At 34.9% G+C, this 26090-nt stretch overlaps 1 protein-coding gene across 1 annotated transcript in view; it reads left to right on the forward strand.

Annotated features, from left to right (window-relative positions):
* The window catches only part of Wnt6 (Wnt oncogene analog 6), a 145739-nt gene that overhangs the window by 100900 nt on the left and 18749 nt on the right, over positions 1–26090 (forward strand). Inside the window, exon 2 of the mRNA XM_081760248.1 lies at positions 2495–2715. Coding sequence (XP_081616374.1) covers positions 2495–2715 — 221 coding nt within the window. The remainder of the gene's footprint in view (positions 1–2494; positions 2716–26090) is intronic.

A 26090-nucleotide genomic window follows, 5' to 3' on the forward strand; every position in this document is an offset into this window, starting at 1 on the left:
CATTAACGTTCAAGTATATATCGTTTACACTCAATTATTGTGTCATAAAAAGCAATAAAAAATTAGAACAAATATCATAAGCCATGATATATGTAGTAACTAGTAGCAGTATCTTATATATTAAAGAAAGCCGACGCGACAATTCTTACTGATACAGATAGCATCTTGAATGACGATTTGCTTAACACCAGCCAAAAACTCATGTTCGTGGGGAAACTGAAATGTACACAACAAAACCGTATATTTCAGAGCCAAACAGAACAAAAGTAGAAATCGTTATATAGTAATTAAAGGAACACAAATCCCCGAGTGTAGACGAAATTCAGGCTGCGTTAATTTTAGCTCGAGGGGAAAATTCGTTCTCCTTATCTGGAACAAGGAGGAATTGCCACAAGAGTGGAAAGAATCAATCATTGTTCTAATTTGAAGACAACGAAACTGATTGTAATAATTATCGAGGCATCTCTCTTCTGTCAACATCCTATAAAATTCTCTCAAACATTCTTTTAGCAAGATCAACCCCATACGCAGATGAAATTATTGGGGGATTATCAGTGCGGATTTAGACGAAATCGATCAAGTATCGACCAGATATTTACCATTCGACAAATACTCGAAAAGAAGTTGAAATACAATACTCCGGTACATCAATTATTTATTGATTTTACAAAGGTCTACAACTCGGTTAAGAGGGAAACATTGTACAACATTTTTACAGAATATAGTATATAGTAAAAGCTACTTAGATTAATTAAGATGTGTTTCAGTGAAACCCAAGGTAAAGTCAGGGTAGAAAAATACTAGTTCAAAAACTTTCACGTCGGAAATGATTCGAAACACGGTGATGCGTTGTCGCCATTATTTTTCAACTTTATTCTGGAATACGCTATAAGGAAAATTAAAGATAGCAACCAGAGCCTAGAACTCTGGTATTGACCATGTTATGGCGCATGCTGATGTTGTAAATGCAATATGGGACAATAGCAGAGCAATAGAAAGAAATGCTAGGATTTTATTAAACGCTTGCAGGGACATGGGTTTAGAAGTAAATGCAGAGAAAACGAAATACATTGAAATTCGCCGGGATCGTAATACTGAAAATTATGGGTGCGTTAAAATATCAATTAATACTTTCGACAAGGTAGATACGAATATTTAGGATCAATATTAAGAGACCAAAACCATATGGACGAAGAAATTAAATGTTGACTGAAAGCAGGGAATTCATGTTGTTATTCAGTTCAAAAACTCTTGTTGTTGAGAATTATGGCGAGGAATTTGAAGTTTAAAATATATAAAACATAATCATGTCTATTGTAGTGTAGGCTATGATTGCGAAATATGGTCGCTTACTCTGAGGGAAGAACATAAACTGAAAGTATTTACCTGTAGAAACAAGATCCTGAGAAGAATATTCTGATGTAAGAGTGAGTCGAAAAGGGAGGGAGGAAATTTCATAACGAGGAACCGTATAATTTATACCGTTTACCAAATATTGTTGAAGTCTAGGAGGCTCAGGTTGGCAAATCATGTAGCCAGAATGAAAGAATGTAGAAACTCTTTCAAAGTTTTAGCTGGAAGTCCAATTGGAAAATGTCCATTAGGAAGACCTAGGCGCAGATGGAAGGACAATATTAAGATGAATCTCGCAGAAATATGAATACAAAGTAGAAACTGGATCCAGTTGGCTAAGGAGAGAAGTCAATGGAGCTCTTTTGTGAACATGAGATTGAACCTCCGGGTTTCATAAGCCACAGATAGATTTAGATTAGAGAGGCCGCGATGGCTCAGCGGTAGAGCGTTCACCTCTGGTGCTTGGGATCCTGGGTTCGATCCCAGCCCCCGCCAAGTGAACCTTGTGGTGGACAAACACCGTGTGCGTGGGTTTTCTCAGGGTTCTCCCATTTCCTCCCACTTTCTTCATTCCACCATTTCGTTCATTACTCATCATCACCGTCTCCTTTAGCCTAACCGACATAACCGTGGGACGTAAAACTCAAAGATTTCATTTCATTTTTTCATTTAGATTAGAGTAGAGATGGAGTAAATTCTTGTACCCTTAATTGATTTTTAAATAATCTCGCTAATTACTACAATCGTTTATACTCTATAGTGATCAACTTTAAAACCGGAAGTGATTGATTTCTACCATTTCCGATTTGAATAGGGTTGAGAGATAAGGTGGTACCTATTCTTAGAACATTAATCGATTTCAAAGCACCGCTCTCACTATTTCTTATCGTTTTTGCTCTACGTACTGTACATTAATATTGAAACCGGAAGTTATGGTGGATTTATATCACTTCCGGTTTTAGTAGAGGGTTAAGATTGGAGATGAAATGTATTCTTAGGACGCCTATAGTAGTCAACGTTAAAACCGGAAGTGATTGATTTCTAGTGCGGGTGATTTAATATTGGATGCTCATAGCTTTGAAATCTATCGTGGTTTCACAGCATGAAACGAAATTCACTTTTTACTATTGATCTTTTACAGGGCTGTAGGCAGTCACCTTGTGATGGACCCAACAAAAATCTGCAAGAAGTGGAGGCGACTGCGAGGACGTCTAGCAGATATGTGTAAAAAAGAAGGCCCATTAGTCAAGGAAATTCAAAAGGGAGCCCAACTAGGAACAAAAGAGTGCCAATATCAGTTTAGGAATCGACGGTGGAATTGCACTACAGAACGAAGAAGCCTGCGCAAGGTACTCATGCGGGGTGAGTCTCTTGTATTATACCAAAAGAAAAGTAGGTAAACTTGTAATCTGCAATTGTTTGATACTTTTTGTGTTTTCCTTGATATACCAGTTATTTTCTTATGAATGGAGTTTTTCTTTGGTTTATGAGTTATTATTTTCTTACAAATGGGGATTTCCTCGGTTTATAAGTTATTATTTCCTTATATATGGAAACTTCCTAGGTTTATGATTTATTATTTTCTTATAATGGAGATTTCCTCGTTTATATTATTTCCTTGTAAATGGGGCTTTCCTCAGTTTATGAGTTATTACTTCCTTAAAAATGGGGATTTTCTTGCTATATAAGTTATTATTTTCTTGTAATAGTTTTTTTTATTAGTATACGAGTTATTATGTTCTTATGAAGGGGATTTCCTTGGTATATATATACAGGGGCGGATCCAGGATATGATCAACGGAGGGGCTAAACCATATTTTACCGTTTTATCCAGTGTAAAGCAGGATTGAAGAACATTTTATCCACTGTATACCTGAGCGTCAAGGTGGGGGGGCTATAGCCCCTATAGCCCCCTTGGATCCGCCACTATATATATATATATATATATATATATATATATATATATATATATATATTTGTAAATGAGGTTTACCTTAGTATATGACTTACCATTTTCTTGCAAATTTGCTTTTTCATTATATTTTAATTTGATGAAATGTAGGAAGAGTAATAAGTTACGTCCTTGCTTCCTCTACCATTAACAGATGGTAGAGAGCTCACTTGTGATGAGAGTGGTTCCTGATTCGATCCACGATCCCATGAGCTTGTGATGAACAAAATTCTGTACATGGGTTTTCTCCAAATATGCCTGTTTCCTTCCACATTCTCATTCCACCAATTCCATAATCATTCACTTCCATTCATTAATCATTCTGCTTTAGCCTAACGGGCATGATCATGGTACGTAAAACTACAAATTTTGTTTAAAAAAAATAGTCTAAACGAGTTCCTAATCTCATTTTTTTAAAGCTGTGTTTTCCACATTCTTTTCTTAATAAATCCATATCGTTCACATATATATCATTGCCCTTAATAGACACTAAGAACAATAATTTTATGGCAAGATGGAACTGCTAAAAAGTTAAGCGTACATCGAATATATGAAGAATGGTTAGTCATACATTGAAATAATGTTTAACATATTGTGCAAAACAATAATAAAATTTGTTCACTTAATTATTATACAGATAAGATTTTCGTCCGTGAGGAATACTATTTTCTACACTAGTCATAGCAAATTTTCATAAAATCAAACAAAAAAATTTAATCCTAATAGAAAAAGCCGAGACCTGCATCAGTTTCCTTTTTAGTTTTCATCTTATTTGATATTAATGTATATTATAAAATTGAAAGCCACTATGTTTGTGACTCTTAATCTCTTGAACCACCCGACCGATCTCGATCAAATTTTCAAGATAGATGAGGTTTGGACCTAGGATGGTTTTTGTTATATTACTTAGACGGTGCAACTTAGGTGCATTAAAGTGTATAATCATTATTCCTGTACGATAACCTTACTTATATGCACATGACTTCTAGTTTGATTTCCTCTTAGCTAAGTAGTAAACGTTCTTGCCATTTTTACAGGAGGCTTGCGTTCGATTCCCTTTGGTTTGTATTTTGATTTAAAACAACAATTATAGATCTGTTTCTTATTCACTTCATTTTTTTATAATGTAAGGAATATAAATTATTCCTTATATTCGATAATCATGAGAGAGGAAATATTACTTAATAAATTATAACAGATAAAGTCTATCATTTAATGGTGTTAAATACCTGCATAGCACATTGGTTAATATAGGAAACACCATTGCTCATGAGACGAAAAGTATGTTTTTAAATTCGAGAGAAGACGAGACAAGACGAAAATTTTCCTCAATATCGTAGGTAACATTACTTTCACTCAAGTTCTTAGATCTAAAACATTTTGTTAGCGTTACATGTTTTATAGTAAAAAACTGTAAATAGATCAAGTTATTATAGGAAGAAAGTGAAGAGTGTGTTCAAAGATGTGCAAGTTATTACACAATAGTGTACTTCAATAATAAATATTGATTAAATATTGTTATGTCACATACTTCGTAGATTTCTCGTAATGGGGATATTTATAATTGTTTCAGATACAGATCAATGTCCATTGTACACTGAAACAATGTACCAACGAGTAAAGAAATAACAAAAAAGAAAGAATTTTAAAAAAAATAATAAAAAAATAAAACACATATATTTATATATATACAATATTACCATACTTACAGAGACTTTAATTTGTTTTTAAAATGATTCTCAGAGTCAAAAAATATTAACATCAGACGATAAACCAGGAATGCAAATAACCACTCGCCCACTCGCTCCGGGGCGAGTGGTTCATCAATGCGGGCGAGTATTTAATATCATAGCGAAAATAAGTAAGCGATCTCTATTGTGGAATGTGGGCTAGTAACTTTTTTTCTTGGGCTAGTAAAATTTTGTTGCTTATTTGCGATAAACTATTATATAATGATGACAGCCTTAAGTATAAGGAACGTTGTATAGTTGATAGTCTGTTTGTTACATATGTTAGTAGGGTATGACTGCGAGTAAAGCGAGAAGGTACGAGAAAATTGAGAACTGAGACCAGTCATTTGTAAATTCGTAGTTAATTTTCCCATTGATAATTTTATGGAGAAACAGGAAGTCTGCACCCGTGTGTTGAGCTAAAATAAATAAATACATAAATAAATAAAAATGACATAGATTCTCAATAATATTATATATATTAAAGAATATATTTTCTTAATTTGATTTTTTAAAGATATAAGCCCAAAATGTATTATTACAATATATAATCTACTCATAGTAAGAAAAACGTAATACGGACCTATGTACAGGAAAATTGGGAGGGAGCGACAAAGAAAAAACGTTCTTGTATGTTTTATGCTTAGTAATATATAAGTAACAGCAATATTATCTCTTTACAATTGTGGAGAAGCTGAGATCTCCTCCTCCTCCATGAAAGGTTACTGAACAATACAATATATATCTAGAATTTGAGGTTTTATTGTTCAATTTGTTTTGCGTGTCTTGTTGGAACGCATTATAAATCTTTGTTTATTGGCAGCAATTTCTTTTGTGTAATTGGTCTATTTTGTTTTTCGTTCTTATCTTGATGACAGAGAGTGCGCATTAGATCAATTGACTCACCACTTGTCACAGCATTTTTTATATAATTGATCGTGATATTGATGTGTGAGGACCACACACATGTATGGGACTTCAGAAACTGGGCAGAGGTATTCTTGTGTGGGACGAGAGAACGGGAGACAAACATTTTGTCGAAATATATAGTTTTATCTTTATCTCGAGTTCTTGTTGTGATATACTGCATCTGATAGCATCAGACGGGGCTTCTGTTGAAGATGGCGTAAAACCGTTACGGCATCCTCATTAACTTACCAGATTCATTGTTGCCAGGCAGCAACAGAAAATTTCATTTCAGACTAACCGTTAGACTTGTATTTATTTATTTATACATATTTCTGGGCATTTTAAAACCATCATCTATGGCCTTAAGCCCATCATATTATGATGAATGACGTCCCTCGGCGAGTACTGTATCCGGGTGAGGGCAGAAAGAAAGAAGTTAGAAAGGAAGGACGTGTATATTAGTACCATTCCGGTATTTATCTTGGCTGAATGAGGAAAGTCCAGGATAAACTTCACTCAGGAAGGCTGGCCTGAAAATACTGTTACACCTTTTTGACCGAGTGTTTCCATCGGGAATAAAGCAAAAATAAATAAATAAATAAATAAATAAATAAATAAATAAATAAATAAATAAATAAATAAATAAATATTTAATTGTACTGTAAAATCTCAACATGTTAACAGATATCGTTAACAGATAGTGACATGTCCAAGTATAGTGTTCTGTAGCTGACTGAAATGAAAATTAACGAATTTATTAGTGATAATCGAAAAGAGAAAAAAATAGCTCGACATAGTAGAAGTTCTACAATTTTATTATATTGTTAAAAGTCCAGCGATTGGACATATACCAATCCGTACATTTCATTGGGATGAACAGAATTACATGAGTGGGTGCAAATACTCATGCGTTGTTTTTGAGAAAAACGAATTTTATTGTAAACCATAAAAATGATATTGTACTATATAATCATACCACGCTACCTATTAAGATTAAATTGATACATAACTATACATTTAATGAGCTATTAAGATAGTGACACTACTCAAACGAGAGTACACATAGTTAATAAAGATGCAGCCCAAAATTAAGTCTTAAGCTTTAATTTAATTTAACTATAATATTGTATAAAGATACAAGAGATGGTGGTGCACATGTTTTTTGTCGCTTTATCCTGAGTCTCCTCTCTGGATTGGAAACGACGTACTTGCAAAAGTGATTTTAAGCTTGAAAAACAGGGAAAAGTCTGCTGAGGCTAGGTCCATAGAATAGGTTGAATGGGACACAACGGGAGTCTGATATTTTGCTAGGTAACTGTAGACGAGGAGCGAAGCGTGAGTATGCACTTTGGCACAGTGCACCATTCAAGTCTAGTTTTCACAAGTCTGTAGCAAAATTTCACACTCACACTTTGTTCTTCAAGCTTTTCCAATGTTACTGTTTCATTAATCCGACAAACAGATTGTGCACGTACTCACTTAAGCGCGTGCCTAAAGGTCATAGCGAAACAAGACAAACGACAGATTGTTGTCTAAACTTTCCAATAGGTGTGATCACTAGCTGCAGCACACTCCCTCTGTCGGTTGGCGTGCTATTTCAAAAGTTCGGTTTCTTTTTAAGCTCACATCTTACACTACGTTATCGGTAAAACGGACAGTGATATGCAAACCGAAACCAACATAATGGATATAGTTGCCCTAGTTGAGAATTATACGGAAGGTCTTGAAAGAGAAAATAAAGTGTAGGAACAAGAGGAATATGGCGCTGAGTTGCCAGAATACTGTTGGCTAAAGCCTTACCAAGATGCTGTCAACGATTTACAGGACTGCAACTATTTGCATTAAGTTGAAATGACATTGATATGCTTACTGTGGTTTCTCAGGCTAACGTGTTAATCGAAAGTCAAGTAGCCAAATAGTAATGTATATAGAAATCTTTCCTTGACTATTATAAAATAAAGTTAACGTGTGTACACTATTTTTTGTTCATTCTGTTCATGTGTATTAATTCGTAGGTACCAATATTATACTGTAAAGTATATTATACTATACGTGCAATATTGAATAAGGCACGTATAATATCTTATTTTATCGCATTATGTCTATTATATGCATGTATTTGATTTCATTAGCATAGATTTACCTTTGTCAACCAGATATTCATCTTCAATAGAAATTTTTGCATATTCCGTTTGATTCTGTTAAAGACAAGCTTTACTATTTATATGTATATCTATATCTACATCTATATCTAGAGCTCCTTGGTGGCTAACCGGTTAGCGTACGCGCTTTTGGCATGAGAGTACCGGTTCGATTTCCGGTGGGAGCTCTGTAGTTTGGATTTCACGTTAATCAGTAGATCCCTTCTTATATAGCCTCTTGCTGAAAGGGATGTTAAACTCAAAATCAACTCAACTATATCTATATCTATCTATCTATATTAATTCCATGAATTATATTACTGGAAGAAATGAGTGTTTTTAACATAAAAATGTAGCTGATCGCTTTACCGATCGAAGATTTGGCAACACTTCTGGTGCTTTGGACATTCTTCCCCCCCTTCCCCCCCGTTAAGAATTCCCCAGTAGCATATGTTAAAAGTCGAATAATCTTGTGGCTCAAGAACAACTTTAAGAATATGTAAAAGACAGTTTAAAGATTTACAACGCTAGTGAAAGGTAACACGGCAACTGGTATTAAAAGTCAACTTTCGTTGTGGAGATGCGCTGCCACAATGACCATCACCTGACAAGGGTACGATGAAGACTTATGGGTAAAAGGCAATAAATTTGTTCTTTATTGTTAGAGAAAAAAGTGGAGAGAATTAGTTCCACAAAGGAAAACTGAATAAAGAATGAAGGAAACACAATAGAGAAACGTAAAACGAGATTGGAAGATCATAATGGCCTAATGATAAACTAAATACGCATTTGACAAGAGAGTTATTCTGGAAAGAGGAATGAAGATATATATATATATATATATATATATATATATATATATATATATATATATATATATATATATATATATATATATATAGGTGTGTGTGTGCGTATGTTCTTTTCTTGACATCTCCCATTTATTTGGGCAAAGACACAACATTTGTTAACAGGTAACACTATCAGCAGGTACGGAACAATATGTTGGATATACGAGGTGTGCTTGGAATAAGTGTTTAGATTATGCTAGTCAAGGGCAAACTACAGCCCATGAGCCAAACGTGAGCCCCTCAAAGGTTCTACTCGGTCCGGGACATGATTCCTCATATGACGAATGAAAATAAAGAGAGTTAAAAGATATAAATAAATCTGGATTATGATCTTTTTTTTTCCCTTTTATTTTAACTGAGTGACCAAAGATTAATTTATTTACGATATTGGAATGTTATGTTAACATTTGAGAGTGGGGCATGTCCTGTCTAAAACTCTTTCTCTGTAATGCTCTTAAAAAGATCTGTCCATCATTGGATTAGCTTATAAGTATGTGTTAACATGAGTGGAATTTGTTAAGAATTTTCTGGAGTATTATTATATTTTTTTCCTGTTATATTCATGCATTTATTATTTCTACATGAAATTGATGAGGTAAACTATTCCTTGTTGATAAATACTTTTCGTTGATAAGCTTTTGAACGTCTCCTCTGGTCACATTTTCAAGAAATATTTACAGTTTTTATTATCTGTGAATCTGGCAATTAACAGTATTTTTTTTGCATTACATGATATCATATTATATTAAACTTTTAACATTATATTATTTAATTTTTCTACTTTTTTCACAAAAGTACTTCTTCAACCTGCTGTGAAAAGTAAACGATTCGGTTTAAACAAATAATCAAAGATAGTTTAACACAGAAAGGTCTATTCTTCCGAATTTCATAATATCGAAACAGTAGTGCTAGTGTAAACAGTTGTTTGCAGGAACTTCTCCAGCATTTCTCGTACATTCAATACAAATCAAATGACCACCCAGTGGTTTGGTTTAATTTAGTTTGATTTAGTTCCAAGGTTATGCCTGCTAGGTTAAAGGAGACGTGGACCTACTGATTATAGTGGCATCCGAAAAACTTTGGTCGTTTAACTGTACCCCCACCGGGAATCGAATCCGGGGCCACGAGAACTGAAGTCAAGCGTGCTTGCCACTAGACCAAACATGGTTCTGAACACCCAGTTGGAATTCAACCCGAATCTTCTGTACAAAACTCTAACAATGTAGTAATAACAAAACTTTATGTTCATTGATGTAACTGATCTTCGTGACCCGTCACCCGAAAGACCCAGAAGCAGTCAGACTCATAACTCACGACACCGATGTCCTGGTGTGACCTGAATAGATTCGGTACTGATATGATCCGGAGACGAGGAAGAATCATCATCATACATCTGGGGAATACGAGGTGTGTTCAAAAAGAAACCGAACTTAAAATACTGCGCCAACCAGCAAGGGAGCGCATTGCGGATACGGAGCGCACCTAGCGGCAGGTTTAGATAACAAACTGCCATTTATTAGTTTCGCTATGAACGTTACTCGCTACAGCCGCTGAAATGAGGACGTGCACAAGCTGTTCGTCGGCTTAATGATACAGTGACAATAAAAGAGCTTAAAGAACAGCAAATGTGTGTGAAATTTTGCTACAAGCTTAGCAAAACATTTAAAGAGACATTTCATTTGCTTTACAATTCTTTCAGGGTCTTCTCGCCCCTTTCCCCCAAAAAGCAGACATAAGTCGGTCAAAGAACAAGGTGATGTATGTGTTTTTAAATTGGCATGACATTGTCCATCATGAATTTGCATGAGATGGTACACAGTTTTATTAGGATACTTTAGCGCGGTTGAGGATGTTGTAGGAAGAGGCCTGAATGGTAGGAAAACAAAACTGGAATGGTGGAACTAAACCTGCACTGTTTACAGAGCGCATCTTTCTAAATATGAGAATGAATTTCCTTTCCACTTCCTTACCATATCTATGCATGTGATTTAGAGGCACAAGTGAAGGCGGAAGGACTCACAAAGTTAATAAATTGCTATAGACAAGCGTATAAATGTAGTTTCTGGCAAACTTGGAGAAGTGATAAATGATGTTGACTTGTTCTAGCCTGATTGTAGTCTGCAGGCCTTTGAAATTGTCAGCATGCAATAGGTTTTGCCATTCAGATTAAAGAGAAACGCCTGTAATGTCTGTCAATTCGCTATAGGTAGCTCTTCTACTGGTTGCCTAACAAAAATATATCTACCTTGGGGAGACCTAGACGTTTAAGAATAGAAAACGGCACGTTTTTGGAAAATTTCAATGAGAATTCGCAAATCTACAAAAAATTTAGAATTGACAAGCAAAAACAGGAATGTTTCAAAGGTTGTGGTTTCCGATATCACATTGTCAAGAGGAATTGGCCATAAAACGTAGCATTTTACGCATAATATATAAAAATCACGATATTGTATTTTTTTAAAATTTATAGTTTAAAGACTCTTGCATGTACCGAGATTAATTTAGACGTCAACTTACACTTTAATATGAGCCACATGAACTGCCAGCAGGATTTGAACCCAATTCTCTACACCAAGGCAAGAACACAAACCGTTTTATTAAGGAGAGTTCTTACATTAGGATATTATCATGATCTTTCTTGCTAATGCTAATGGAATATTGTTAGTAAGGTTAATCATATTACCACGAAAGAGAAATTGTTAAGTATTTTTCACCACAAAAATAAAGGGGAATAAATAAAAAAATAAGAAAAATACATGAAAACACGAAAGAGTGAATAAGGGGAGAAACAGTAAAGTGACTGATAGTATCCAGGTGAAAAGAATAGTAAGTAAAAAGGGAAGGGTGAGTTTGTGACGGATGACAACAGGAACAGTGAGAGAGAGAGGGAGAGAGTGAAAGAGGAAGATTTTTAAAGCACATAGGTATAATGAATGAGCCTCCCAGCGGGAAATTGCTTCGTGGGAATGGAACATCTATGTCTCGCTTTCAGCAGGACTAGGGACCCCCATAAATTCCAAAACTTGCTACCAAACAACTCAAAACTAAGAAGCACCTTTTTTCTTATGCCAAAAAAGAAAGAAAGAAAAAGATACATTCCTGAAAGCAGGTTTTCTCTTTCTTCGTTTCTCTTTTTTTTTTTCTATTCTCTGATCTACTAAGTGAAAACAGAGAGAAGTTTTGATTATCTACCTGAGAACTACAACGTGAAATTCTGATTAAGTTATAAGAGCAGCGAGAAAGGTAATCGTAAGTAATAATTTTCTTTCCTGAATTTGTTACATTAAAGATGGACCTACCAGAGGAACAGGGAATTTCTGGGCAAACTCGGTTGAATCATGGTTAGGTAGACGCGTACATAACTCTTTACTTCGCTGCCCGTACGGCAAAGATTTATCAAACAAAAAGTTGATTTACGTCAATAAATTAGTAAAGAACAGAAAAACAAACAACAGTATACCACGTAAAGGAGTTTGGTTTGGTTTCTGGTAAGCCCAAATTTATTAACAAGCTTCAAGTCTACTTCAATGTTGCACTTTTCTTTGAATTACTAAATGAATATTTGAAAATAGAAAGGGTGGCACAAAAGTAGGTATACACCCCTGCATTGATCAAGTATAACATTTTAGCTTATAGGTATATTTGTTTCGGCTTTTCCGAGCTTAACATATAAGTAAAAATACATTAGGAACAAATAATAAAGAAACTGATGGATAACAGTAAGGAATGATATAAAAAGCAATGACGTGAACAGTACTGGACTTTATACCTACTTTTGGGCCACCCTTATTTAAGTCTGTAGACTTGTCGAGTAGAAATGTCATTTAGTTTCATTTTAGCATTGTACTCCACGTAATGAATTAACCTTATCTCTCCTCCATTTAACCTTATATTGCACCATAATTTTAGCAAAATAATATATTTGATTTTGAAGCCGGGTGAAATATACATTTCTTTCGATGCTTCCCAATGATACCATTACATGGAGAATAAAGGCGAATTTACATCTCTCGTAATTAAAGACATATTTTACTATAACTTTCGAAATATTAGATTATATAAATAAAATATTCGATTTCCGTTTGTTTTTGTTTTTTTTAATATGGTATTATTTCTCTGAGGCTTTCCAATCATACTCGCTTCTTAGGTTAAAATCAGTGTAGAGTGAATTTAATTCCCCAACCTGTGAACTAGTAAATATGCTTCTCGACAACATTCATAAATATTATTCTCTTTTGATAGAATATGATATATATACCCATTATGAGGCTTTACCACAATCTCTAGTGTTGAGAGTTTAAATATATCTAGTGAGTGAATTTACCCCTCCTATTACAAATCAATATAAAATTGGTAAAGAGTAAGGCAATAGAAATCTCCAATAATAATAAGGAGAAGAAATAAACTTCGCCTCGCGTCGATAATGCACCACATGGTAAAATAACCATAAAATTTCATAGAAGATACCTCAAAAATGACCACAGAATTTGTCAGTCCTATTAACAGAAAAATAGTATCTTAAACGTTTTCTCCATCCATCGTCTTCGTTATAACTGGCAAAAAATGTTAGATCTCAATCAGTATATTATAAATTCTCCACTTGTTTCTTCTGGATAAAGAAATGACTGTGAATAAAGGTGAAATCGGTATTTTAACCGCTTTACATGTTTCATGGCTCATATATGCTGAAAAAATTATTTTTCATGTCCGTCTGTCTATTCATCAGTCACCTATTTTTCAGTTCGTCTCCTTTAGTATGTATTCACGCTAGATGCCAGATTTTAAGGCTTTCATTATAATTGTAGAGTAGTTTTTCTACTTTCACCTCTTTATCCAGGAATAATTGTAAAATGAATATCAAAATTCGATTTACTTTGCACAGATTTAACATTTTGAACACTTTTAAGCGAAAAATAGATTATTTAAACTACTTTTTTTGTTTATTCCTTAACGCTATAATAATTTGATGTGTATATTTTAGAAATCAATCTCTCATATTTATTAGCTGACAGAAATTGCAATATTGAAGTTAGGTTATTGTTTTTCATATGTACGAGCGGTGACAGAGAAAACAAATAATGTAGGTAGATGTTTTCAAATATGTGTCTGATTTCTTGATTTCGTAGGGCTGATGGGTTAGTAATCTAGTACAGAAATTCATCCGTTACCATTTTAGCCGAAATTTGATTAAACAAGATAGAAAATCCCATCTCGCCTCTAACTACAAACATTTTTTATCTTGGAGAAATCAATTGTTGATAGGTTTTAGACGAGATGGGATTAAGCAAGATGGAATTGAATCACTTCGAGAAACCCACAGACAAGATGCTGTCCACCAAAAAAATTTACTTGGTCGGGGATCGAACCAGAAATCCCCGGCCAAGTAAGTCTGTGGTCAACAACAGGTGCCTGTGAATTTTCTTCAACTTTCTCATTCCACATATTCTCCCATCATCATTCACTTGCTTTAATCATCGTCTCCATAAGTCTCGCCTCCATCTATCTAATCGATTCAGTTGAATTGATGTCGTTTTCGGATTGGTAATTATGTAAACAGAGCTTCAACTGGATTGCGACGAATCAGTTGTTAATTAAAAAGACACTATTTCATGGCCATATAACACTGCATATTGCTGCAATAACTCTCCACCGTCTTTAAAATTTGACGTTCGATTTTAAATCTACCAGAGAAGAACAAATGAACAAACAGTAGTCAATTTGTAATTTAACAGACTCCAATGAACTGATTCGGCTTAATCACTTTCTATTTAGCACCAACAACAGTAATGCTATCAAGTCGAATAAGTGGAAACAGCACTTATATCTTCGCTAAGGCTCGGGCTCTCTCACACTTCTTGTCTTTATCAAGGAAAGGGTGACACTGGAGGTCAAGAATGACTGTTCTCTGTACGCCTAGACCTTAAGAGAATCGATAGGAATGTGCTAATTATCTACCTTTAAATTCGCTTGTATGAATTTAAAATATAAATTTAACCTTAGAAGAAATGTATATGAAGAACTTTAATTAAATATTGCCCAAAGAAGGATGAAAGCGTGCAATAAGAGCAGCATATCAAAAGATAGGCCTACTAAAAAAAATGTCGTAACAGAAATCGTGATCTGTCATCCTTTGTGTGATGTAGACAATTTATTCTTCCATTTTTCTTTCTATATGTGGGTGGTGGATTTGGAACTAGAACGAAGCACTGAGATTGTATCTTGAAATGAAAATATGCTATTCGTCGACATTACACTTGCAACAAATCATGTCCAACGAATCACGTCATTGAAAAGAATGCCTCTAGCCAATCATTTGAAAGAATTAAGAATTGGTCCATTGAAAGATAAACGTGGATGTTTCAATGGAGGCTACCTACCTAGTATCTTTTATGTAAGGCTACTTTTTTTCCCTTCCCATTTTTTATTCGTTTTATTTTAATCTCGTAGCAATTTATTTAATTCCTTTGTCTCTCTTCTTAGCATTGTGGTCATCTTTTCTTTTAATGTCTCTGAAGTAGCGTGAGAAAGTTGAAGCCACGCCTAGAGTCTGGCATTGGTTGAGAATCTGCATTCCATGAGTCCCGTCATCTCTTGTTACAGATCGGGGGATATGGATGGGTAAGCACCCGTCTTACGTCATATATATCCTATTATAATGTCACTGATCCTTGACTCAACAAGATTTGCTGCACCGTCACAACTTCATTTTGCTTTATTAATGTACATTAAGAGTACCTAACATTAAGAGAAGATGTTGAGAATTCCATTAGAGAAACCTGCAAAATCTACCAAAGAGAAGATTCAGCTTGGAATTTCTTTCCTTTCTCATTGTTAAGAGAGAGATTCCTAAAGTTTTCTGTTTCAAATTGTACCAGTATACTATGTACGCACTACAGTTGATGAATAACTTTTCAACCTACAATTTCGTATTTTAATCTTCCTTATCGGGGTATTCTTCTTTTTTGTCGGAGATTCGTGTCGGATTTTCAATGTCAACTCAAGAAGTTCGGATCCTACTTTAAAGTGTAGATCTATACTTCACATTTTCCGGACCAGCAATTGTCTATGTCCGTCGTGGATCTAATGTCCACTAGCATAGCTCGCCTTTTGCTTAATATTTTTATTGCAAATGAATTATGGATGTCTTACGTAGCGTATTTATTGGCACTGTTTTGTTCAAATTTGAGCCGATTAGTTAGCATGGATACATTTTTTCCGTCACAAGGGAAGTTTACTTGAATACGAATCGTCAGGGGCATATGCAAGGGTAGGGCAGGACTTGGAGGTTTAGACTCTCCCGAAATTCCAACTTTTCTGTAACTTTGGCCTAATTTTAGATTTTTTTTTAAAACAAACTTTTATGTAAACTTATTCTCATATCGAATTTTGACCTCTCCAGAAATAAATTCGTATGTGTTCATGTTTATGTTGCTGAGAATTGAACCGTGATATTTTGGAACATTTTCACGAAAATTCCAGTTCTGATTATTTTTTTTTTTAATACGGTAAAAGACGTATTAAGTTTTAAAGATAATTTGAATCAAATGTTTCTGTATTGTTTATTGGCAATAACTTTATAGTAAGTTCTAATACGATGCCATACTTTTTCTTTCCTAAATGTGTTAACGGAAAAGGTGTTCATGAACAATTAAAGTAAGTATTTATTTTTCGAAAGTTTTTAGTTTTCACAAATGCCTTGAAAATATAAACAACTTATACAAATTGTTTTCTATGATTTTTTTGAAAAAGAAATATAACTTAATTTACTGGGAAAAATACAGTATTTTAAAGTTCGTATGCAAAGAATTACGTGTTGAAATGGAACCTTAAACTCTATATCAATTAAACTCATGTAATAATTACTTATAACTACATCCTAGGTGTTCTACCGAGAAGTTCTAGCTTTATTATACAGGGTGTTTCAAAACAACGTCCACAACGTTTGGGAGGTGATTCCTGACACCAAGATAACACTAAAAAATACAGACCAACCTGGGTGCACAAATGCTTCCTTTCGAAGTTCTAGGCTGCCGAAAATGTGAAAAAAATTAAATTTGAAGGTCCATAGCTCCAAAACTATGGGACCTACCGTAGTCGGGTCAAGACTTCACTTAGGAACTGCTATGTGTCCTATCCAAAAATCCATCTTCCAGAATCCTAAGATACTCACGCAACAATTTTTATAGAGGGAATTTGGCTGCAGGCATATAACACTGCTCAACAAGAAATTGCTTATCTTAATGTTTTTACATTTACTGAATGATTTTGACGTGATAATTACGAATCTGGTATTAGTTTTCCTCAAATGTCGATTGTTTGGAAGGAATTTTACAAAATCGTCTTTGTTCAAGAACGCCATTTTAGAGGAAGAATTTTAGCCTTTACTTCGGCTGTCCATAGTTGACAACACAGAACAAACTCTTGTGGATTAATTAGCAAGTTCCGTTTCGTAACATATGCGTTCTATGATTACAAATTTTGAATACAGCATTTATTTTGAATGAAAATAACTCTATAAACATATTATTTATTTTCCCCCCGTACCTTTATAAGAAATATTAACTTTTACTTAAGTAAAGTCAATAAATTTCTATATGACAACACTTGGATAGCTAGTTGCAAATTCTGTGCCAAAGAGAGGGCTTAACCCTCTAATGGCTAGGGTTAGGAGACACTCATCAATTTTGAAATGAAAATCGATGAATAAAGTGTAACCTACCAATTCCTACCCCTTTAACATTAAAAAGAAAACAGTTGCATACAATATTGAGTAACTATAGTGGTAACTATATTATATCAGTGGCATTTGACTTAATTTTACTAGGTGCTGTGTGGAAGATAAAATGTCAGCAGACTCATTTTGTTATGTTTGTGAATATTACATAAGCCCCAAACAACTTAAACATAACATTGTGCTAGGAAAAAGTTCTGTGTTCATATGACGCTTACTTCCGAGTGCCCGTAGGTGATCAAGACAAACATTGGGTTCCGCATGTGTGTTGCGGTAGTTGAAGCTCTACATTAGAAGATTGGTTGCGGGGAACCAGAAAGTGTATGCCATTTGCCATTCCTCGAACTTGGAGAGAGCCTACTAATCACTACAATGACTGCTACTTCTGTTCAGTTGACGTGACACACTATAAAAACAGAAAGAATAGGATAACAATAGAATACCTCAGTTTGCCTTCATTCATTGCTCCAGTTCCACACAGTGACGAACTTCCCGTACCCAAACCACCCGAGATATTGTCATCAGAAGGAGAGCTAGAGGAATCTTCCGATCTTGATATTAGTTTTTCGCATGAAACCAGGAAAAAGGAACCACATTTGCTTAATCAGCAAAAACTTGATGACTTGATAAGAGATTTAGATCTTCCCAAATCAAAGGCAGAACTTCTTGCTTCACGTTTAAATGAGTGGAATTTTCTCCTTCCAACATGTAAAATATCAAAATATAGGAAAAGACATAAGACTTTTTCACAATCCTTCAAAATGGAAGGAAGTGTGTGTTATTGTCATGACGTTAGTGGTCTATTTGAAGCTATCGGTTTCCCACATCAACCAGAGAGGTGGCGTCTTTTCATGGACAGTTCATCTAGAAGTTTGAAGGCAGTTCTTCTGCACAATGGAAATGTGAATCCTTCTGTACCACTTGCACACTCAGTCCACATGAAGGAAGACTACGAAAACGTGAAATTATTGTTGGAAAAGATTGAGTATCAAAAATATAAATGGGATATTTGTGGAGACTTTAAGGTGATCGGTTTTCTTCTAGGTTTGCAGAGTGGCAATAGTAAATATTCGTGTTTTCTTTGCCTTTGGGATAGCAGAGCTATTGACCGTCATTATACACTCAAGGTGTGGCCAGAAAGGAAACATTTACTTCCTGGCACTCACAATGTCATACATGAACCTTTAGTTGAAAGAGAAAAAAATTCTTACTGCCCCCATTCCACATAAAATTAGGACTTGTAAAACAGTTTGTTAGAGCATTAGATCCACATTCTGCAACACAAATTTAGCAGATATGAGTGAAGAACATGGTGAACGCTTTCGTCAAGACATTGAACAAATGGTAAAAAGATACCAAGGGCGTTGGGACACCGCGATGATGGGAGATTACTTTTGGACACTGATTTCTGATGACAAATCAGCTTCGCACAAGCGAGAAAGCAAGCATGCTCATTTTTAAAATGTTCTGCATTATGTGCTTGTTGTGGAAGTGAATATATTTTTGCTAAGTTTTTTTTTTATTTTGTACGCTGTGTTCGTACTCCATAGTGACTAAGTTAATTCTGCATAATCCTAAGGTACTCACGCAACAATTTTTATAGAGGGAATTTGGCTGCAGACAAGTACTCATGAATTACCTTTATAAAAATTGTTGCGGAAGTACCGCAGGATTTTGAAACATGGATATTTAGTTAGGGCACATACTAGTTCCTAAGTGAAGTCTTGACGCGAGTACGGTAGGTCCCATAGTTTTGGAGCTATGGAACTTTAAATTTAATTTTTTTCATGTTTTTGGTAGCCTATAACTCCGAAAGGAAGCATTTGTGCACCCAGGTAGGTCTATACTTTTTGTCTTATCTTGCTGTCATGATCACCCCCCAAACGTTGTCGGTGTTGTTTTGAAACACAATGTATAACGTAAGTAGGCAGGACCGAACCAGCGAAGCAGGGATAGAATTTTACTCAACAAACGTAACGTGGTTTTTCCTTAGGGGACGTTGTTACTTTGAATGCAGTTTTCTGAATATGTAATGCCTTATTCTTAAGTCGTTTTAGCATTATCTATTTTAATTCATAATTCTGTTTATTCAGAGGAAGCGGTGCTTTGACTAGGATTGCGAATGAGACAGCGATTTCATGACGGGATTCGAGACAACACAGAACTCTTCCAATAGAAACAAATACATTTTCTTTTCGAGGCGAAACAGCTTCAAAAGTTGTTCGTTTATCCATAGTATTTTCAATGACGTAGCATACATAGAAATTTGAAATTTTCTGGTTAAACTTCCGAGCCTCATGATAAGGTTCCTGTGTGGCAAAGTAGAACGCTTTACTTGATGCGACTTCTAACAAAATCATGTGTGACTTTTAATGTCATCCTTTTTATTTCCTGCTGTTTTGATTTATTATAAGCACTGGCCATATCGTCTGAAATCTACAGTATACATATCAAAAACATCGAAATAATAGAAACGTGAACAAAGTTCATAGTAAAAAATCTTCTTGAATTTTGCACTCTGCATTAAAAGTTTTAGAAAAAAGAAAAAAAGTAAAGTACGTTCAATTCGCAGTTGTTCGAGCTGGTTTTGGAATAGGAGAGATGTTTCTCGAATTTGTTTCTTCATAATGACTGCTTATTTTTCTTTAATAAGTATAATAATTTTACACCTTCTTAAGCCACATGTGCATACACAATGAAATGTAAGAAACCTAAACCAGAATGATCTAACCTATATTATTAAGTACGCATTAATTGCAAATTTGAATCGAGGCGATCGACATTTGTTGATTATTCATAGATTTTTTTTTGTTTAGCGCATCAATTGTTTTCGTGAACGAACACGACATGATAATAACCAAGGATCTTATAAAATAGAAGATCTGCCCTTACAACTAAATCGTGAAGCCATACGTCACAGTTTCACCACCCCTACTCTGCCCACTCCGCCCACTAGGATCGCAATGTTTTGAGCCAACAAACATGGCGGAAACAAAAGTAGTCAATCAGACGATGGCGGAAACGAGAGTAACCAGTCAGACGTGCCGATGCTCGATTGTTTTTTGGCTTCATTCATTTAATACCATGAAGATACATATGGGCAGATCCTCTATTTTATAAGATCCTTGATAATAACTGAATTTGGCATAACAACGAAAAACATAATGATTGTGAAAAAATTATGTACTCACAACAAAACGAAAAGGGCTTCGCGTTATTTCTAATGCTGAAAATTCTATTATGGAATTAGCACCATTTCTGTTTACAATGAGAATTTGCGCGCCAAATGCTTTTAAAATACTGTCTATGGGCATCTCGTTTTTTGGTGATTATTCCTCAATGGTATGTCCGATCGGGACATCCGGCCCCCTACGACACTCTGCGCGCGCTCTCAAATAGCCATGTCAAATTTAATTAAGAACAATTCGGACATTTCGGAGAAGTATCCGGATGAACGAACGACTAAGCCGAGTACAGATGTATGTATTAAATGTACCACTAAAAATTTTACTCTCACGTTTCATAGTTTCACAAAATTGAGTCAGGATGTTATAAACACCCTATATTAATACAATATTTCATGCCTATGTCTCACTATGCAGTAGGTATTTGAAAATTGAAAGAATGAATGGTCCTGTACTGAATTCTTTCTATATGGAGTAACAGTGAAAAAAAAAGTGGAAGTCAAGTGAGACAGATCAAACGAAACAAAAGAAAAAGACTTAAAAGAAGAAGAAAAAGAGACAGGACGTGACACAAGTTAGAACTTGTTCATCATAGTGACATTGGAATTGCAGGCATGCAAAACACGATGCCACAAAGAAACAAAGAACGAACTACTAAAAAACTGAATGCTGTTTAAAAAAAAGATGCTTTGCAATTTTTTTAAAGGAATATTTCAACACAAAAAGGAAAATATTTTGTGGAAACGAATGACATACCTGCAGCATATGAGAAACTCATTGAATACATCAACTAATAACTAACTGAATTACCTCGATGGTTTTAAGGAACCGGAAGGTTTATCGCTGCATAAATTAATCTGTTTTCAAATCATTTTCAAGCTAGTTTTGGCTCACATCCAAAAGATTCTGCATTATGTTGTCCTCTTACCCCCTTGGCTTACCAAAAGTCCCATTCCGAAAACCTTCCCGAATTGATTTCTGTAGCGAGTTTCTTGTTTTCAATTTAATGTCACACGACTACTCCATTTACAAGACTTGACGGAATGAAAGAATTGGTTGAAGGTGAATTGGAAGGAAATGGAGGAACCTCGCCATTGCCTAGGGATAGAGTTCTCGAAATCGAAACGAGACGAGTCTCATGGGCAACATTGCTTCATCCAAGTCTTAGATGTCGAACACACACAAACTATAAATTGATAAAGTGATTCCACGAATATAATGATCAGCACTTATGAACGTTTAAAAATGCACTAATCATTACACAATACGATCCAATAATAAATATGATTTAAATGTTGTAATATAGCACCCACCGGATCTCTTGCGACGTGGAAGTATTCTGATAACTTTTAGGTGAAATTAAGAAAAAGAAACAGGATTCTGATAATTTTTAGGTGAAATTAAGAAAAAGGAACAGGATTCTGATGACTTTTAGGTTAAATTAATAAAGAGAAATATGATTCTGATAACTTTTAGGTGAAATTAATAAAGAGAAATACGATTCTGATAACTTTTAGGTGACATTAAGAAAAATAAACAGGATTCTGATAACTTTTAGGTGAAATTAAGAAAAAGAAACAGTATTCTGTTAATTTTTAGGTGAAATTAAGAAAAAGAAACAGGGTATAAATTTTGTTCTTAAATTTACAAAACGAAACAAGAAAAGCTTCTCGAGAAACTTCTACAAAATTTAAGAGATGAGACGAGAAACCTTATTTCTCAGCTCGTCTCGCCCCGTAGGCAACAGTACTTGGGATTGAACCAAGGATCCTTCGCGCCAGAAGTGAACGTTTAACCATTGAGCTACAGTGCTCCTCTTCATCCGATGCCAATTACAAATTTAAACAATATGTCATGAAAATCTTAAACGTCTTAGCCTGTTATATCATGCCTTCCGTTGTATGTTTTGATCATTCATACCTTCATATTCTTAATCAAATCATGATCTACATTTCTCTACCTAGAAATATATTGTACTTTTCTCCTTATAAAGAAAAATCAGATTGTCATAGATATTGTAAAGTTCTGTTGATGCAAGTAGAAGTTAGAGCAATTACACACGGAAATCGTTTTCTTCCACTCACTACCAGTTTTATTGCGAAACTTTCAGATATAACACCGTATGATACAATTTCGCTTAAATAAGTATAAAAGATCAATAATGATTCGGATAAGTAGATGTCCCAAGATCAAATGGCCAAGGGAAGGATTCCTTATAAAGCTGCGCTAAAAGTTGAGTGAGATGGGGTAGGGTTTTGAATGCTCCGCTGCAAACAAAGAGAAGTTAGAGTCAAGCGGAGTTCCCATGCAAACTAGGCACGAAAGAAGAACAACAAAGCTCCGCTACATTCTAGGCAGTTTTGTGGTAAGGAACCTCTCAAAACTCCATTGCAAGCTATGAGAGGGGTTAAGTTTCCAACATAGCTCCACTGCAAGTTACGAGGCTAGGGTTAGGTTAAGGTTCTCTCAAAGCTCCACTGCAAGCTAGAAGAGGGGACTTGACCAGCCAAAGATTGACTGATGCCCGTTGCGTTGATCCTCTGAATTTTATAACTGATCCTGTTTGGCGGTGACGGTGATGTTTCTCCTCTATCACGTGATGAGCGGTGACGCTGATGTTCTGTCGTTAGCTTCCCATAATGCCTTGTAGTACGTATTCGTGGTATTGTTTGTAAATAAGAGCATATGTTAATGTTTACAAATAGAACATGGTAATGTGCGGGATATTACAATGTTTTCCCGGGAACAAGACCTTTACTACCTCCCGTGTTCCCTTTAAATTAAACCTAGCTTCCCATTACCAACGGCAAAAATATGTATTTTTGTTATTAATTAACATAGTTGATGTTTTCTTTCGTATACATAATTACTTATTAATTCGTATAAAGAAATGGGGAAAAATTCAGAACAAATCTTGTTATTTTATCCAACCCAATAATTTCATTCGAGAGAGACAAGTGAACTACATATAGGTACCCTGACGCAAGAACTGTCGGAAGGATGTTGCTGGCCTGATAACGTATGTTCAACTAAGTAAGACAGGATCCAGCGTTACTATTTCTGGTTTCTTAGGTCAAAGTTCTCTTTCTCTTTATTTAGAAACCTCTCCGATTGCCCCAATTATATCTCCAATTATACAAAATGAAATCGACGTTGTCTACCTTTTCATCACGAGAAAACGGCTGAAGCGTTTGAAATGAATTTTTGAAAATACTTACTACCTATCTCGAACTGGGATTTTATCATGCCACTTTCACAAAATACCTATTTTGAACTGAGATTTTATCATGTCACTTTTACTAAATACCTATTTTGAACTGAGATTTTATCATGTCACTTTCCCGAAATACCTATTTCGAACTGGGATTTTATTATGTCACTTTCACGAAATACTTATTTCGAACTGGGATTTCATCATGTCACTTTTACTAAATGTCTATTTCGAACTGAGATTTTATCATGTCACTTTCACTAAATACCTATTTCGAACTGAGATTTTATCATGTCACTTTTACTAAATACCTATTTCGAACTGAGATTTTATCATGTCACTTTCACGAAATACCTATTTTGAACTGAGATTTTATCATGTCACTTTTACTAAATACCTATTTCGAACTGAGATTTTATCATACCACTTTCACTAAATACCTATTTTGAACTAAGATTTTATGATGTCATTTTCACGAAATAACTATTTCGAACTGGGATTTTATCATATCACTTTCACTAAATACCTATTTTGGACTGAGATTTTATCATGTCACTCACGAAATACCTATTTCGAACGGGGATTTTATCATATCACTTTCATTAAGACAGGTATCATAACGGGAAGAAAGGGGTTCATTATGTGAAGAATAGAGCACCTCAGAAGTTTCTTAAGTTATTATGATTAAACTCAGAATACAAACTTATCGTTAAATATAAATAAATGGATAGTCTGAGCGTATCAGTGTTTACGAAAATTCCACCTGTTAGGGAGAAAGGGGACAATTTCTATAACTTTCTCTCTTCAATTTCAAATCGACGTTGGATGTCTCATAATAATAGAAAACGTCTTGAACCATTTGAAATTAATTTTTGAACATTGGCCTTGCCAAGAGTATTTTTTTTATTGTGTCACTTTCATTAAAACGCACATCCGTGGGGGTAGAGATGGATTCAAAATTTATTCAAAAAAATGGTGCATTTCATGAATTCCTCAAGCTAGGAAAATTAAAGTTGGTTTATAAATTCCTTATTAACGGTGATAAGACACGTACTCCAACGTTTTCGGAAATTTCGCTTCTAACGGGGGAGAATTCGGCAATTTCTATATTTTTGTTCAATATACATATTCGGACCCAAGAGGAACGGGAATGGGGAATGGCGGAAACTTCATAACGAGAAACTACATAATTTATACGGTTTACCCAACATTGTTAGGGCCGTCAAGTCTAGGAGGCTTAGGTGGGCGGGTCATGTAGCTAGAATGGAAGAAAGTAGAAACGCTTTCAAAGTCTTAACTGGAAGACCAACCGGAAAACGACTATTAGGAAGACCTAGGCGCAGATGGAAGGACAATATTAAGATGGATCTCGCAGAGATAGGAATACAAAGTAGAAACTGGATGCAGTTAGCTAAGGATAGACGTCAGTGGATAGCTTTTGTGAACGCGACGTTGAACCTCCGGGTTCCATAGGCCATAGAGTTAGTTAGTTAGATAGTTAGTTGTTCAATATACAAAAATGCTACCTGTTTCATCATTACGGCTTAGCACTTGTGTCGAGCTGAGTTACTATCATTTCACGTAGATTGAAATACGTCCTAAGGGGAGAATAGGGTTCAAATTTATCTTTCAAAAAATTTACTTAAGCCTGTTCTTTCCGTGCGCGAAACGGATATTCAAGCAAGCCTATGAATGCTATTGGTTTTCTTTGTGGTCATTAAAGTGATGCATTGAACGTTATATTATATTGTAAAGCGAAAACAAACGAGTCACATAAGTTGAAAGGAAATCCATAGAAACGATACATTTACAAAACATAATTGCTCGCTTCGTGTTTACAAACAAACTTGGAAAGGTTATTATTCAACAAATGAGTAATTTCTGCGGAAACATCTAACTACAAATAAGTTTGTAAAAGCTAAGACAACAGAGTATAAAAGACAAGAAATTATAGTTATTACAAGATTCTCTGCTAAGTCGAGTTGTATTAGCTTCGGGCTCAGAGGGAGAGTGGGCATCATCTCTTGC

Source organism: Thermobia domestica, chromosome 1 (assembly GCF_964235325.1).
Source record: "Thermobia domestica chromosome 1, izTheDome1.hap1.1, whole genome shotgun sequence".
Taxonomy (NCBI): domain Eukaryota; kingdom Metazoa; phylum Arthropoda; class Insecta; order Zygentoma; family Lepismatidae; genus Thermobia; species Thermobia domestica.